The sequence below is a fragment of the Macaca fascicularis genome, chromosome 16 (assembly GCF_037993035.2).
Source record: "Macaca fascicularis isolate 582-1 chromosome 16, T2T-MFA8v1.1".
In the NCBI taxonomy this organism is placed as follows: domain Eukaryota; kingdom Metazoa; phylum Chordata; class Mammalia; order Primates; family Cercopithecidae; genus Macaca; species Macaca fascicularis.
In genome coordinates, this window is record NC_088390.1 from 20595976 (window position 1) to 20612250 (window position 16275).

The window sequence follows — 16275 nt, forward strand, 5'->3', positions numbered from 1 at the left end:
TTGGGAGCTTTAATCATCTTCCACTGGGGAGCCTTGCTGGGCTGGCTTATTTTCATCCTACTCCTCCCTGGGTGTGAAAACGGGGTTGAGGGACATTTTGGTACCTGTCTGCTCTCTCCTGCTTTGCTGGCCTTGATAACCACATTTTCTAACACAAAACTTGGGCCACGAGAGCCTGACTTCTGACTTCTGCCAATGTTGTGGATGGAGCTTTTTCCTATTGGTTAATTTGATTAAACTGAAGGGTTGATGAAGATATAGAAGTTAAACAACATTGGACACTTAATACATTTAATGAGCTTCCTTTAATGAGCCAGGGGTCCCTTCAGACAGCCTTGGGAGCCTGATTGCTGGGAGGGGAGGTCCTGGTCCAGGAACTTTGAGGTCGTCGTGATCATGATGATGCTGGTGGCAGCTGTGTTTCCTCTGTGCACACAGATGAATTCATCCAACATCGTAATAAACCCAGGAGGGAGGTCCTCTCATAACTTCAGCTCAGAGGCGAGGACACTGAGGCCCAGGGCAGTGAGGCCTCTTTGCCAGGCTGCCAAGTGACTGGGCCAGGGTGTCACCCAAGCCAGGCTGGCTTGAGGGTTCATCCTCATGACCCCTGCGCTGCCACTGTTGTGCTGCAGTTAGTGTTTTTCAGGTGGCCTCTGGGTTTTGGGAAGCGACAGACTGCATACTTGGCTCTTGACCCCTATGACCTCAGTGGCGTTCTGCCTCAGCCCCAGGTCGTCGGTTTGAAATGGGGCGGAAGTCACAGGCTTCGGCCTCCAGGGGCCATGGCGGAGTGTTCAGAGGGATTTCCACCCAACACGCCTAGTGGGGCTCCGGGTCCCAGCCCCAGAGGCTGAGGCCTACTATCCTTCCCTGAGCTGAGGCCCCTACCCCTTTTGTACCTCAAGCTCATCCTGGGCAGTGGCTGGGCCCTGGGCCATTCTGGACAAGGCAGGGTGGTCCTACCCTGAGACCTACCTGGTACAAAGACCTGTGATGGCAGTGGGAAAAAAGCTTTTACCAAATAGCCATCCAGCCGAGTTAACTCTTCCTAAGCCCCCACCCCTCAACCAGCTTATTATATGCAAGTTTTAAGCTATCCTTACCTGGAGCCTTCTCTTGCCTTTTGTCAATTGCTATAATTTTCTGGTAAAGCTATATCAACAAACTGGCAACCATTCCTGCCTCCCACTGTCTATCCCTCCTTCCCCTGGGAAACCCTCCCACATTCCCTGTTTTCAGGATCTTGGTCCTGTGCAGGACTTCAGACAGCACCCACAGAACCCTGCAGTGGCACAGGCCTCGGTGCCTACCCTACACCTTTCCTGAGCACTTCTCAGATTCCAGACAAAGGGTCCTTGGGACCCAGCATAGCCTGCAGGCAAGAACACCTGGCCAGAGCTTCCTCTTGGGGCAGGGATGCTACCAGTAGTGCCTGGGTGAAGAGCTTGGTGTTTTAGATACCACTTTAATCCCCAGTTCATCCAGCGGAGGCTTGGCATAGTGGAGGGCAAGAGGGAGCTTCGTCCACACAGCAGAGAGTAGCTGAGGTGTTTTCAGAAGTGGATTGAGTGGCGGTTGGTGGGAAACTGTCATTTTTACAGTCCGAGAATGTGGCTGTTTTTTACAGTGGTTAAGAATTCAGGCGTATCTGGAAAAGCAGGTGAAAAAGTAAATGCTAAACTAGTTGACTTGACAGTTCCAGTTGCAGTAGAATCCTCTTGTAGGGGGCGATTTACTATAGATCAGGACAGCCACCCTGAACATGAACTTCAGGATCAAAGCGACTTGGTGCATAGATGGATGCGTGTTGGGAGTCCACAGTGTTCCTAGCCTCACTCTGGCATCCAGAGTTGATGTCCTCTTAGGAAGGGAAGCAGAATTTTTTTTTTTTTTTTAATGTGTGGGCTTGAGATGGGATATTAAGTAGGTGAGTGAGGGTTTTACATCATTGCTCCAAGCTGATGAATAATTTAGAGCTGCAGGCTGGTTTGCCAGAACTCTCTTCTTGGATTCCAGCCTCTTGCTTCCTCAGAAGGATGCTGTGCTTGTAAACCACAGCCCTGGAGGTGGACTGTCGGGGGCCTTTTGTCTCACAGACGCTGGCTCGCTCAGCCAGTGGCCTTCCAGGGCATGGCTTCCCAGCGACAGCACATGGTGCTCACCACGGTCCTCACCAGCTCCTCCTCGGCCTTCCTTTAACCCTGTGTCCCCCTCTTATCTCCTGCTTTGGGCACAGGGGGACAGGTGAATGTGGAAGAATGGGGGAGGTTCAGGGGAAATAAGGGCAGGTGGGGAAAAACACACATTTCCCAAGAATCAACTGCACACTGTTGCACAGACACTCGCACAGCCTGCGGATTTCATGGCTCACTGGGGAATGCTGGGCAGGAACATGCCACAGGCACAGCAGGGCAACACGCTCACCAGCCGGAGCCCACGCTGGTGCCTGGGGCAGGGCCCTGCACTGAATCCCCTTTGGGTGTCTGCGAGGCCTGTGGTCAGAAGTCCATCTGTGGCCCTCACTGTAACAATCTAGGGGCTGCTCCACCCAGAAACGTCCATCCTCTGAGTGTCTGCTCTGAAGAGGATAAGAATTGGTACGATTTCCTTTTTCCTTTCCTCAAAAAAACCCCTATCTAGTTTCACAAGTATTCAGGGAGTGAAAATGAAAACAGGCGTTACCTGAGGTAAGGCCAACACAGGTTTCCGAAGGAGAGGCAGGTGAGTACCGACACGCCACCTCTTCCTGTAACACTGTGGGTGACTACATCCTAGGCTGAATGGCATTCTCCGCTTGTTCCCTGAGGGGCAGCATGAGGCCTGTAGCTTTTCTGTCCGCTCATGTCAGTACTGAGTAAGAGGGAGAAAGCTCCGCAATGCTCAACAGTCAGCCGAGGGTGCAGGGCCTGGGTCAGTACTTTCTGGGGTCCACAGAGGGAGATCTAGGATTCATATCAGATGAGAGGAAGAGCCTAGGAAAGTCCCCTGAGCTCTGCTACTTTGTCACTGGTGTGTTTGGTTTTGGTTCTCCCAGGAAGAATCTGCCAAAGGCGAGGGCCATGGACTTCATCACCTCCACAGCCATCCTGCCCCTGCTGTTCGGCTGCCTGGGCGTCTTCGGCCTCTTCCGGCTGCTGCAGTGGGTGCGCGGGAAGGCCTACCTGCGGCATGCTGTGGTGGTGATCACAGGCGCCACCTCAGGGCTGGGCAAAGGTGGGTGCTGGAGGCAGTGCTGCCAGGGGGTGGGGGGAAGTCAGCCAGCGATGGGGAGCGGCCCAGCTGCACAGGGACCACCAGCGCAAATGCCCAAAGCGGCAGCAGAAGTCCAGATGAGGGAAGTGGGCTGGATGGCACTGTCCTTGGTCCAAGTGGGAAAAGCAGGAGCCAAGGCACAGTGAGAAATGACTCAGCGTCAGCGTGGGAGGCAAGCGCGAGAGAAGCAGCCTGGCCCCGGGGGTGGGGTGGGGTGGGGTGGGGTGGGGTGGGATGGGATGGGATGGGATGCCTGCCCCTCACAGGGCAGCCCTGCTCAGCCCCAGCTGCTTGCTGAGGTAGGAATTTTATGTGAAATCTCCTAATTTCCAAATACGGACAGCTAACTTAAAATGTGTTTTTACCTCTATGAGGACCAAATGAAACATGTCCTTTCCTAGATTCAGCCGGGACCTCCGGTTCACAGCTTTGGTGCACGCTTTCTCTGGGCCTTGCCTTCCCAGGCCAGGCCCCCAGCTGTCCCCTCAGCATGGTCTCGGCAAGGTCAAAGACAGGATAAATGGTGCCTCAGCTGTTCCAGGGTCTCCAGTCTAGGTCCATTCCAACCCAGTGAGCACCATGAGCTTCTAAGTCTCAGGAATGGTATACCAGGACCCTGGCCTGGAGTGCCAAAACCTGGGTTCCCCCTTCTCCCATTTCTGGAAGCCTCTGAGTTGCAGGGCTCCGTTGTTTTCTTGCCACACATGTATATTGACTTAGCATGTTGCACATGCACACACCATACCATCTACCATCCACGCTCACGCTGAGTTCCATGGAAGAAGGCTGAGGAGTTCCCTGAATTGTGGTGACCCACCCGCTGCTACGTCTTCTGGTTGGTGATAGCTCAGCTGGAGCTGATGGAGCGCCTGCTAAGTGGGAGGCTCTGGGTCAGGTTCTAGAACAAACAGATGAAAGACAGGGTCCCTTCCTTGAAGGAGGTCACAGTTGACTGCTGTAAGGAGAAAGGCAAGGACTTATCTGACTGTATTGCCATTGCAGTAACATATGCTCCCAAACCAGCCCAGTGGCGACAAGGCACGTGTATATGTGCTGGCTTGTGCTAAGCATTTTTACATGCATTATCTTACTGACTTCTCACAGCTAAGATTCAGAGAAAGAATGACTAGGACTTCCAGCCAGAAAGTACAAAACCAAGAGTCAAACCCACATCTCTGTCTCTAGAACTCAAGTCTCAAAGCTGCAGCAGGGGAGATGGCCGGGTAAAAGGAATAGGTGGGCTGGTAGACAGAACATTCCAGACAGGCCCAGAGGTGGGAGAAGCACGGTCCCGCAGGGACTTATAAACAGTTGGGTGTTGCATGAACACAGAGAAGCAGATGGGTCTTTGTGGTGGAAGTGGCTTGCAGTTGGCCAGGGGTGGCCTGGGAAGGCTTTAGGGAGTATGGATTCATTTATGCACCACCGTGGATGTTAGGTGAGGTCTCCAGGGGTAAATACCGTGTCTGTCATTGGATAGCCAGACCTTTGCAGGGACAGCTGTCTGCAGGCCCTTTGCCATCGTCAGTCCTCTGACCTTACTCAGTTGCTATATATAGGGTGGTCAGCAGCCACTTCTCTTGAGCTCAAAGAGAAGCATTTTGTGAAAGTCCTTGAAGAGCATTTGAGGGCTGGCAGAGGTGGAGCTCTGGGTCGCAGGTGCTCCCATCCGTGGATGTTTGAGAAACAAGCTGTCCTCTTCCTTCTGCATCTCCTCTCCTGACACCAAGACTATGAAGGGAACAGAAAATGTCACGGAGGTCACCAGACCTGTCTGTGTATCATAAGATGTCAGGCCCTTCCTGGATTCGTCACTGCTTGTATTCTGCCCCATTTTACTTTTTGGGAACAGGAGTTCCTCCATCCAGATAAAGTAGAGCAGATTCTTAACCGGCCATGTCAAGTACAGCCACTGTTGATGCCACCAAGGACGTGCTGCTATTGCCTTGCTTCTGTGAGGAGGCAGAGCTATGTTGTCCTCAGTGGCTCTGCCTGCCGTGTCAGCCACTCGGAAGGTTTGGAGTTATGCAATGAGTCTTCGGTTTTTCGTATTTCTCCTATCTTGTCTCTTGTTTTGTGTATTTAAGCCTCTTGAGCTTGTCCTTGTAGAATAGTGTGGGACCACTGACTAAAGGAACAGAACATTCTGGATATCTGCTTCCTCCAGCTTTAGCCACAGGGCCGTGCACAGCTCTCTTGATTTCCAGCTAGGCGTGCCAGCGGCACTGGATAGTCAGTCATCTGCAGCCCTTCACGTATGTACCTTGGAGCTGTTTTCCTTGGACCCTCCAACCTTCCAGTATTAGCTTTTCAATAAATGAAAATGGAATCCTTCCAATCTGTTGTTTTCATTTCTGTCACTCCCTACACAAACTTTCATTTCCTCTCTTTTTAGCTTTGCTCGGAAGCAAAACTCAAACAGAATTGAGGCAGTCAATTCCCCAAAGCAGTTTAGACTCCAGCGGGACTCCCATCTTTGCAGGGTTCTGTGTCTGCACCCTTTGGTGGCACCTCACAAATGTCCTATGTATTGGTCAGGACAAGACCAAATGGGGTGAGGCAGCCAGCAGGACCCAAGGTTCCTAGCCTTTGGGAATGATTTCTAAACCGGATGAACAGTTCTAGCCTCAGGAATGCTGGCATCTGGCTTGGAGTGCAGCCACCACCCGCCTCATTCCTGTAGGGGCTTTGCTGCTCTGCTGAGAAGAGGACCAGGGCAGGCAGGGTTGGGGCGCTGGGACCAGGCCTCACTACCCACGGTGGGTGCTTTCTCTGGGCTTCCACCCTTTGTCGGGATGAGCCAAGGAACACACCAACCTCATCTCCTTCAAAGAAGATGGTGTGTCTAGATTGAGTCTACTTAACACCTCTTTCCCAAAGACTGTCGGATGTGTGGAGAGGCGCCCGTGGGGTGAGCAAATGCTGTGTAGGGAGCTGAACAAGAAGCTGTGGAGCACAGGGAGGCTTCACACCATGAGACAGACATCAGGGAGCCTTCCCTCAGGCCTCTCAGGACCCCTGGTCCTGAAGGATGCTGGAGTTTCTTCTCCTCCCCTGTTTGGAACCCATCTAGCTTTAAGGAAATTGGACACTTCTCTAAGGGCAGGCCTGTTCAGACCAGTACACACCGCCTGCCCCTCTGACCTTTCCTTTCCAGATGAGGAGGTGGCAGCCCTGATCCTCCAAGCCTGCAGCATTGGCCCCTCACCACATGGCTCCTAGAGATGGAACTAGCCTGCAAAGGCCATTCCCTTCCATGAACCAGGAGCTAGGGCGCCACCTAATCACCTGGGCCTCTTAAGATTCCATCTAGAACCAAGTCAGTGGCTCACTGGTGTCAGGTCAGGGTCAGCCAGGGGCCAAGGTGTCCTGTGCAGATCTGCTGGTGAGCACTTGAGGGAGACACCTCAGGTGAGGACAGGAGTTCGAGGCTGCGGTAAACTATCATTGTGCCACTGCACTCCAGCCGGAGCAACAGAGTAAGACCCTGTCCCTAAAAAACAAATTTTTTTTTTAATAAATAGAAATACAAAAATGACAATTGACACTGCAGGTGCTGTTTATCTAACACTGTGGTAAGAGATTCCTGCCTTAACTCATTTCAGTCTCACAGTCACACCCCCAGGGGCTGAATGAGTTAAGGCAGGTAATCTCTTACTACTGTGCTTGATAGATAAAAAGCGTCCTAAATAAGAGGAAAGTCAGAAACAAACAAGTTCTAACCGGAGTTGGAAGTCTAGCTCAAGTCCATTCTCTTGGCTGCTGGGCTGTCCTGCTTTTCATAAGCTGTATGGACGTTTTCGGGGCACTGAACATTTATATAGGATATGTTGCAGGGGAGGGTAAGCAAGAAGCAACACCACCACCCTCTCTGCCTCCCCTCCTGCCATCACTCCGTTTCCTTTCTGACTCCCCACAGACTAGTCCCCCATCCCCAGTTCTGGTGGTTTACCCTCCTGTGTCCAGGGGATTTTTTTGTCAGGCTCTCCTGCTTAGCCACAGGAGAATTACCTGTGATTAACCCCACTCAGGGCTGATCATGGCCTTCCCTGGGATTTGATCGGAGCTGGAAAGAGACAAGACAAAACCGTGCATGTGAGCTCTGGGGCTGCCCACGTGTGAGAGCACCCGGGCAGCCAGCACTTGGGTCCTTCCTAGGTTTTGGCCATCCGGCTCTCCTCTCCATTCTTGAACTTCCCCACAATCCCTCTGGCAAATTCTCTTTTTGCTTTGCCCCAGTGTGAGTTTAGTTTCTGTTTCTTGCCACCAAAAGGATATAGACCACGTGTCTGGCTAGCTTTGGACTGTCCCTGCTGTGGTCTTAGTTGAAGTCCTCACAGGTTGTCCCCTGAAATAGTGCAGCGGGCTTGGTGGAGTCTGCTTTCCTCCAGTGTCCCCACTCCCTCCCGCCCAGCAGGACTGAGCCTTTTCAAAGGCAGGCATCCTTAATAGTCCTGCGTGTGGCAGGTACTTGCGTGCACTGCCTTGACCCCTCCCCAGCCAGTGAGGCTATTAGACCCTCCACCTTCTGTCCCAGCTCCATCTGCCTGTGGCCCCTCAAGGCAGTCTGCTCCCTCTGCCTCAAGCACTCCCTCGGAAACAGCCCATCAGACCTGGGAAGGGCCTCGGTCCTCTGCCCCAGCTTTTCTACAGGACTGTGTGAGTAGTTCCAGGAGAGCTGTGCCTGGGTAGTGCCACCACACAGCCTTGGCAGGGCACAGCACCATAATAGCTGGCCCTGACTGTCCTTGTCAATCAGGACAAGCCTCTGCCTAAGTGACCTTGCTGAGCTCCCTCAGCTGTGAAGATAGGTGATGCTCACAGCTGATCCACGTGAACAGGAGTATCATGGGGCGTTCTGAGCATGACACTTAACACATCTGTCCACCTCGGCCTGCCTTTCTTTTTGCCCGGTGGATGTCTGTAGCACTGGGTGTGAGCCCTGCACTGGACCCTAGCTCCCAGCTCCATGCTGGGCCACAAGCAGGGGCCAACACAGACATGTCAAGGGTGTGAAGCAGCAAACAGCAACACTGGGTGAATTTACACTGAACGGCGCTGGGGAAGAATGGCTGTCAGGGCTCTTTTCTCTTCCCTTAGAATGTGCAAAAGTCTTCTATGCTGCTGGTGCTAAGCTGGTGCTCTGTGGCCGGAATGGTGGGGCCCTCGAAGAGCTCATCAGAGAACTCACCGCTTCTCATGCCACCAAGGTGAGCCACGGGCATGCTTTCCATGGGGAAGGAGTGCAGGCCCTCTTCTGTAGGCACTGAGGAGATAGAGGTCCACTCCTGGACTGCTGAGTTACAGGACATCCATGTGTCACACTGTCCCAGGGAAGGCAGCAGGTCTCCATAGCGAATCGGGCCCGCTGCATGGGGAGGGAGAACTGTCTGGTGGTTTACATCCCGATGCCCCTACTGGCTAGCACTATGAGTTTAGAAAGTTCTCTTTTCTCCCTTCCCTTTCACCTGGCTAAGCTCTACTCATTGGGTGGGAGTAGGAGATGGTGATAACTTTAAAAGGTTTTTTTGGAGACAGAGTCTCGCTCTGTCACCCAGGCTGGAGTACAATGTCCCAATCTCAGCTCACTGCAATCTCCGCCCCTGGGTTCAAGTGATTCTCCTGCCTCAGCCTCCCAGATAGCTGGGACTACAGGCATGCACCATCACACCCAGCGCATTTTTGTGTTTTTAGTAGAGATGGGGTTTCACCATGTTGGCCAGGATGGTCTCAATCTCTTGACCTCATAATCCGCCTGCCTCACCCTCCCACAGTGCTGAGATTGCAGGCATGAGCCACCGTGCCCAGCCAACTTTTATAGTTTTAAATCTTACATTTAGGTGACTGATCCATTTGAGTTAATTTTTATAAATGGTATTAGGCAAGAGTCCAGTTTCATTCTTTTGCATGTGGTTATCTCCTTTTTCCAGCACCATTTGTTGAAGACCGTCTTTCCTCATTGAATGGGCATCCTTACAAAAATCAATTGATTACATATTTGAAGTGTATATTTCTCGGTTCCTTGTTCTATTCAGTCAGTCTATATGTCTGTCTTATGTCATACCATACGGGTTTGTCTCCCCCTTAGGGGGAGGGATGGAGCATGAGGTTAGGAAGGGGGAGGCAAGGGGGAGGAGGAGGGGAAGGACCCATACTGTTTTAATTGCTGTAGCTTTGTACAGCTTTTGGAGTGAGGAAGTGTGAGTCCTCCAGCTGTCCTTTTTCAGGAGTGTTTTGGCTATTCAGGGCCCATTGTCATCCCATATGAATTTTAGGATTTTTTTTTCTATTTCTGCAAAAACTGCCAGTGGGATTTTGACAGGAATAACATCGAGTCTATTGATCACTTTGGGTAGTACTCTCACATTAACAACACGGTCTTCCAATCCATGAATGTAGGATGTCTTTCTGTGAACTTATGTCTTCTTTAATTTCTGTCAGCAGTGTTTTACAGTCTTCAGTGTACAGTCTTTCACCTCCTTAGATTATTGCCAAGTGTTTATCTTAGTCTGTTTTATGTTGCTGTAACAATAGCAGAGGCTGGGTGATTTTTATTTTTATTTTATTATTATTTTTAGAGACATAGTCTTGCTCTGTCCTCTAGGCTAGAGTTCACTAGTGCAATCATGGCTCACTGCAGCCTGAAAATCCCAGACTCAAGCAATCCTCTGCCTCAGCCTCCTGAGTAGCTGGGACTACAGGCACACGCCACTGTACAGGGTTAATTTTTTCATTTTTTGTAGGGACAGGGTCCTGCTATGTTACCCAGGCTGGTCTCGAACTCCAGGCCTCAACTGATCTGCCCACTTTGCCCTCCCAAAGTGCCAGGATTATAGGCGTGAGCCACTGTGCCTAGCCAGACTGAGTAATTTTTAAAGAAATCTAGTTTTCAAAGTCTGGAGACAGAGAAATCCAAGTTTGAGGAGCCGGCATCTGGCAAGGGTCTGGTGTCTGGCAGGGGCCTTCTTGCCACGTCATAACATGTAGGAAGGCACCATGTGGGCGAGAAAGAGGGAAAAGGGCTGAATTTATCCTTTGAGAAGGAAGCTCCCACAATAACAGCATTAATCCATTCATGAAGTTCCCAGCTCTCAACACTGTTGCATTGGGGATTAAGTTTCTAACACACGGGTTTTGGGAGACACATTCAAACCATAGCATATTTAATTTTTTAAACTGCTATTGTAAATAGAATTGCTTTCCTGATTCCCTTTTCAGATTATTCATTGTTTGTATATAGAAACACAGCTGATTTTTGGATGTTGCTCTTGTACCTTGCCACTTTGCTCGATTTGTTAATTAACTCTTACTAGCTTTTTGTGGATGTATTGGAATTTCCTGTATATAGAATCATGCCATCTGCAAACAGAGATAGTTTTACTTTTTCCTTTCCAAATTGGGTCATTTTTTCTTGTCTAATTGTTCTGGTTAGCACTTCCAGTACGGTGTTGAGTAGCTGTTGCGAAAGCAGGCATCCTATCTTGTTCCTGATCTTAGAGGAAGGCTTTCCATTTTTTTCCACTGAGTATGTTATCCGTGGGTTTTTCACAAACACCCTGTGCTGTGTTGAGGAATTTCTGGTCTATTCCTAGTTTATTGAGTATGTTTACCATGAAAGGGTGTTAAATTTTGTCAGATCTCTTCTCTGCATCAATTGAGATGATCAAGTGGGTTTTTTTTTTCTTCATTCTATTAATGTGGTATAACGTTCAATTTTCTTTTTTTTCTTTCTTTTTTTGAGAAAGAGTTTTGGCTCTTATTACCCAGGCTGGAGTGCAGTGGCATGATCTCAGCTCACCACAACCTCCGCCTCCCAGGTTCAAGTGATTCTCCTGCCTCAGCCTCCCGAGTAGCTGGGAGTGCAGGCATATGCCTCCATGCCCAGCTAATTTTGTATTTTTAGTAGAGACGGGGTTTCTCCATGTTGGTCAGGCTGGTCTCGAACTCCTGACCTTAGGTGATCCACCCGCCTCAGCCTCCCAAAGTGCTAGGATTATAGGCATGAGCCACCGCCCCCGGCCAGTTTTCTTTTTTTTAATTTAAAGAGACAGGGTCTTGCCATGTTGCCCAGGCTGGCCTCGAACTCCTGGGCTCAAGTGAGCCTCCCTCCTCAGCCACCCAAAGTGCTGGGGATTACAGGCATGAGCCACTATACCTGGCCATGATTGATTTTCCTATGTTGAACCAATCTTTTTTTTTTTTTTTTTTTTTTTTTGAGATGGAGTCTCGCTCTGTCGCCCAGGCTGGAGTGCAGTGGCCGGATCTCAGCTCACTGCAAGCTCCGCCTCCCGGGTTCACGCCATTCTCGTGCCTCAGCCTCCCGAGTAGCTGGGACTACAGGCGCCCGCCACCTCGCCCGGCTAGTTTTTCGTATTTTTTTAGTAGAGACGGGGTTTCACCGTGTTAGCCAGGATGGTCTCGAACTCCTGACCTCGTGATCCGCCCGTCTCGGCCTCCCAAAGTGCTGGGATTACAGGCTTGAGCCACCGCGCCCGGCTGTTGAACCAATCTTGCTTGTATTCCTAGGATAAATCCCACTTGGTCGTGGTGAATAATCCTTTTAATATGCTGTTAAATTCAATTTGCTGGTATTTTGTTGAAGATTTTTGCATCTATATTCATAAGAGATATTGCTCTATAATTTTCTTGTGATATCTTTAATCTGGCTTTAGTATCAAAGTAATGTTGGCCTCAGACTGAATTAGGAAGTGTTTTCTCCTGTTCAGTTTTCTAGAAGAGTACGAGAAGAACTGGTGTTAATTCTCCTTTAAATGTTTGGCAGAATTCACCAGTGAAGCCATCTGGTCCAGGACTTTTCTTTGTTGGGAGGTTTTGATTGCTGATCCAATCTCTTTATCTGTTATAAGTCTCCTGAAATTTTTTTATTTCTTTTTGAGTCAGTTTAGGTTATTTGTGTTTTTTAAGGAATTTATCCATTTATTCTAGTTTTTCTAACTTGTTGGCAAATAATTGTTCATAATATTCTTTTATATCATTTTTCATAATCTTTATAATCTTTTTTATCATGTGTTATCATTTCTGTAAAGTTGGTGGTCCCACTTTCATTTCTGATTTCAGTTATTTGTGTCTTCTGATTTTTCCTTGTCAGTCTAGTTAATGCTTTCTCAACTTCGTTGATCTTTTCAAAGAACCAACTTTTGGTTTCATTGATTTTTATTGTTTTTCTGTATTCTGTTTGTTTGTCTCTGTTCTGATCTTTACTATAACATTTCCTTCCTCTGCTGGTTTTGGGTTTAGTTTGCTATTCTTTTTCTACTTCCTTAAAGTATAAAGTTATGTTATTGTTTTGAGCCTAAGTGATCTGTGGGACACATAGCTCGGATGGCCTGCCACTCAGAAAGTGAATTTGGTGTCTGTTTTATTTGACCAGGTGCAGACACACAAGCCTTACTTGGTGACCTTCGACCTCACAGACCCTGGGGCCGTAGTTGCAGCAGCAGCTGAGATCCTGCAGTGCTTTGGCTATGTGGACATACTTGTCAACAATGCTGGGATCAGCTACCGTGGTACCATCATGGACACCACAGTGGATGTGGACAAGAGGGTCATGGAGACAAACTACTTTGGCCCAGTTGCTCTAACAAAAGGTAACAGTCTTGAGAAAAGAGCAGTGATAAGTGATATGTTGGCATTCACTCGGATCCTTTCCAGCTAAACGTTCCCTATCTCCATCCTCTCTATTGCCCTGGAGTGGGTGTTAGGTGTTATTGTCACAGTTTGAGTATTTGCTTTATAGCTTCCAATCAAGATGTTCTCTTTAGTGATGGCCACATTTGTGCAGCATTACCTACATGTCTTTTTCATGGTGTCTGCAAACCCCTACAGGGTGGGGATATTTTTATGTCCCACCACGGATTTCAGTCCAGGGGAGAGGCTCCAGCAGGAAAAGGGAACTGAGCTAACCATTTGCAGTGACCTCCGTCCCTGTTTCGTTGCCTCTCTCCTCTCTCCTGCCAGCCTGCTGGCACTCTGCTGAGCATAGGAGACTAGGAGTTCCAACACAGTCCTCCACCCTAAGGGGTGTTCACCGTTCTCCCTTACTCTGACTAAATATCAAAAGCACGGTCGCCTTCCATCAGCATCACATGCAATGACTGGAAGTAGGGTGCTTGTCTAAGCCTCTGCCTCTGTCCTCAGCACTCCTGCCCTCCATGATCAAGAGGAGGCAAGGCCACATTGTCGCCATCAGCAGCATCCAGGGCAAGATCAGCATTCCTTTTCGATCAGCATGTGAGTACTGCTCTCTCCCACAAAATGCTCTGCTTTATGGTTTTTTCCTGATTATAAAAGTAACACATTTACTATCTAGAATTTAGACACTGTAGAAATAAACTATCCAGAATGCAAAGGCACTTTAGAATGTGTTCTCCAGAGCCACATGTCTGGGATCAAATCCCAACTCTACTTTTTGTCCCCTGTGTGACCTTGGGCAAGTATCCCCACTTCTCTGTGCCCTGCCCTCAAGTGTAAATGGAGACAGCCTCAGTCTTAGCCCAGAGGACTGCTGTGAGCACAGTGCTTGGAGCTGCGCCAGGCACTAAGCACTAGGCATGTGCTAGCCACCCCTACTGTTACGATTATTAGCTTGTCCCACAGATATAACCATGCCATCACTTTGGGGCATATGCCTCCACAATTTTTCTTACATGTAATTCAAACATGCAAAAATGGGATGGCATTATTATTCATATTGCTTTGTAGCTTGTTAATCCCACTTAACAACGTATCTTTCTACATCAGCATGTATGGATTTACCTCATCCTTTCAATATAGTAGTCCACTGAATGCATGTGACATAATTGATTTAGCCATTTTCCTGGACACTTGAGGATTTTTTTTTCCCCCGGTCTTTGACCATTAGCAGCAGTGTGCTATGTAGAACATTCTCAAATATTTATATCTTGGGGCACTCAATGGGAGGGTTTCAATAAAAAGGGTTGTAAGGTAATTTCACAAACTGTCCTTTCTTTGCATCACCTCCTGAAAGGAAATATTGCCTTATCTCCTCTCAGCCACCCAAAGGCTAGACCCAGCCACAGCCTGGTCAGCAAAGGCAGGGAAATCTGAGCTGCTGCAGCACTTTGCAAGGGCAGCCACAAACATCCAGGTCCATGACACTATATGGCCACCTGTGAACTGGGAGTGTAACATAATTTATTCTTTCTTCCAAGATCTGGATCCCAGCTGTACCTTTTGGCTCTGGTATACAACCAGAAAATCTGGTTGTATTTTCTTGGACACATTACTTAACTATTCTGATCCTGTTTCCTTACATATTAGTGAGATTTACAATCATCATACATGCTTGTACATACAGCTTTCCCTGTTTATTAATACTCTCTTTCAACTTTGGATAGGACACCATCTAAGGCTTCTCAAATGGTGCAGGAAAAAAAATAGTATATATAGAATCATAACTAATAAAGTAAATGAGTTAAAATGTTAAGAATGGGTAAATCAGGGTAAAGGGTTTGTTTGTTTTGTTTTGTTTTGTTTTGTTTTTGAGACAGAGTTTCACTCTTGTTGCCCAGGCTGGAATGAAGTGGTGCAATCTCGGCTCACTGCAACCTCCGCCTCCCGGGTTCAAGTGATTCTCCTGCCTCAGCCTCCTGAGTAGCTGGGATTACAGGCACGTGCCACCACACCTGGCTAGCTTTTGTATTATTGGTAGAGACAGGGTTTCACGTGTTGGCCAGGCTAATCTCAAACTCCTGACCTCAAGTGATCCGCCCACCTCAGCCTCCCAAAGTGCTGGGATTACAGGCGTGAGCCACTGCGCCCAGCTGGAGTCCTTTATACTAAATTATTTTCAAGTTTTACTTTGATTTATAATAATACCACTGATTTTTGTTGTCTGTTTGGCCTGCTGACTGCAGTAAGGCGTACAATGATTGGTCTCCATATTCAGCTTTATAATGACCAGGCTGAATATGGAGTGCCTCTTGGGCAAGTTGGTTAACCCAGATAAGTAACAGCCTTCTCACCTATAAAATGGGGAGAACGGCATTCTCTCTCTCACACAGCTACAGTGAAGACCAAGTCGCGTGATCCACGCAGTGTGCTTAGTACTGGGCCGCACACTGGCAGGGCAAGTGATGTGGACAGTGACGAGGTCAGCACAGCCTGGCTGAGAACTCACAGCCTGAGAGCTCTGGGGAGAACCAGCTGTCAAGAGTGTAGCCTTCTATTTTGGGGACTTACAGGATAACCCACTCTTCCCTGTCCCCAAGCCTGGGCTGTACTCTTGGAATCATGGCTGATAGGGGCAGTCTTCTCCATCCACCCACAGCCAATCCATCCAGCCCCCAGCAGCTGTGCCCCAAACCAATGGAGTAGGCCCAGCAAGGCACTGCAGCAAGCTCAGACGCTGCTGAACTGCCTCATGTGACTTGCTGCGACACTTCCTTGCTTTCTCCCTTCCTGTTTCCTTAGCTGACGGATGCCCCTTCTTTCCTAAGGCTAAAACATTTACAATTCTGAATTGGAGGAAACTGATTTACTGTGGAGACGCTGGTATGTTTCCCAGGAATGTCATTATAGGGTCACTGTGTTCCCATTCAGAGCACCTTTTACTGGGTTGTGAAGCCCTTGCTCGAGGGCAGACACAGCTGTTTCTTGCAGGTGGAGTAAGCTCTGTAGCTCTTCTAGATGAAAAGCCACTGCCTGGATATTTGTCAAAATGAGATACATAAGAAGGCAGGCCTGAATTTTTTACACCCATGAAGGCCCACTGATGGGGCCAGTTCTGTCACCTGGTAACTCACTGGGGAGGACTAGGCAGCCAGAGCTACATGGCAGGTCTGCGGGGCCAGCATGGGAGCTGTCCGGCCTGCCACCAGGTGAAGAAAGCTACTTGCAGGAACAGTAGAATAGGTAAGAGTTCATTTCTGTATTAAAAGATGTATATATATATTTTATGGAAAATGTGTACAATCACATGGCTATACGTAGGATATATTAAAGAAATAAATCACTGGGCATGGCTGCTTACTCCTAGAA

The 16275-nt window shown here is 48.8% G+C and overlaps 1 protein-coding gene across 16 annotated transcripts in view; it reads left to right on the top strand.

Annotated features, from left to right (window-relative positions):
• Positions 1-16275, top strand: part of DHRS7B (dehydrogenase/reductase 7B) — a 64023-nt gene that overhangs the window by 41154 nt on the left and 6594 nt on the right. For 13 of the 16 annotated variants that reach the window (XR_012425379.1, XR_012425380.1, XR_012425381.1 and 10 more), the window contains 4 exons: positions 3038-3216; positions 8356-8465; positions 12647-12863; positions 13414-13506. Coding sequence is in view for 12 of the 16 variants with exons in the window: in XM_045376214.2 (XP_045232149.2) it covers positions 3038-3216; positions 8356-8465; positions 12647-12863; positions 13414-13506 (599 nt within the window). In the remaining 4 variants the exon portion in view is untranslated. Of the gene's footprint in view, positions 1-3037; positions 3217-8355; positions 8466-12646; positions 12864-13413; positions 13507-15897; positions 16095-16275 lie in introns of those variants that run through there. The other 3 variants (XM_045376219.3, XM_074018839.1, XM_074018838.1) reach the window with 2 other exon arrangements.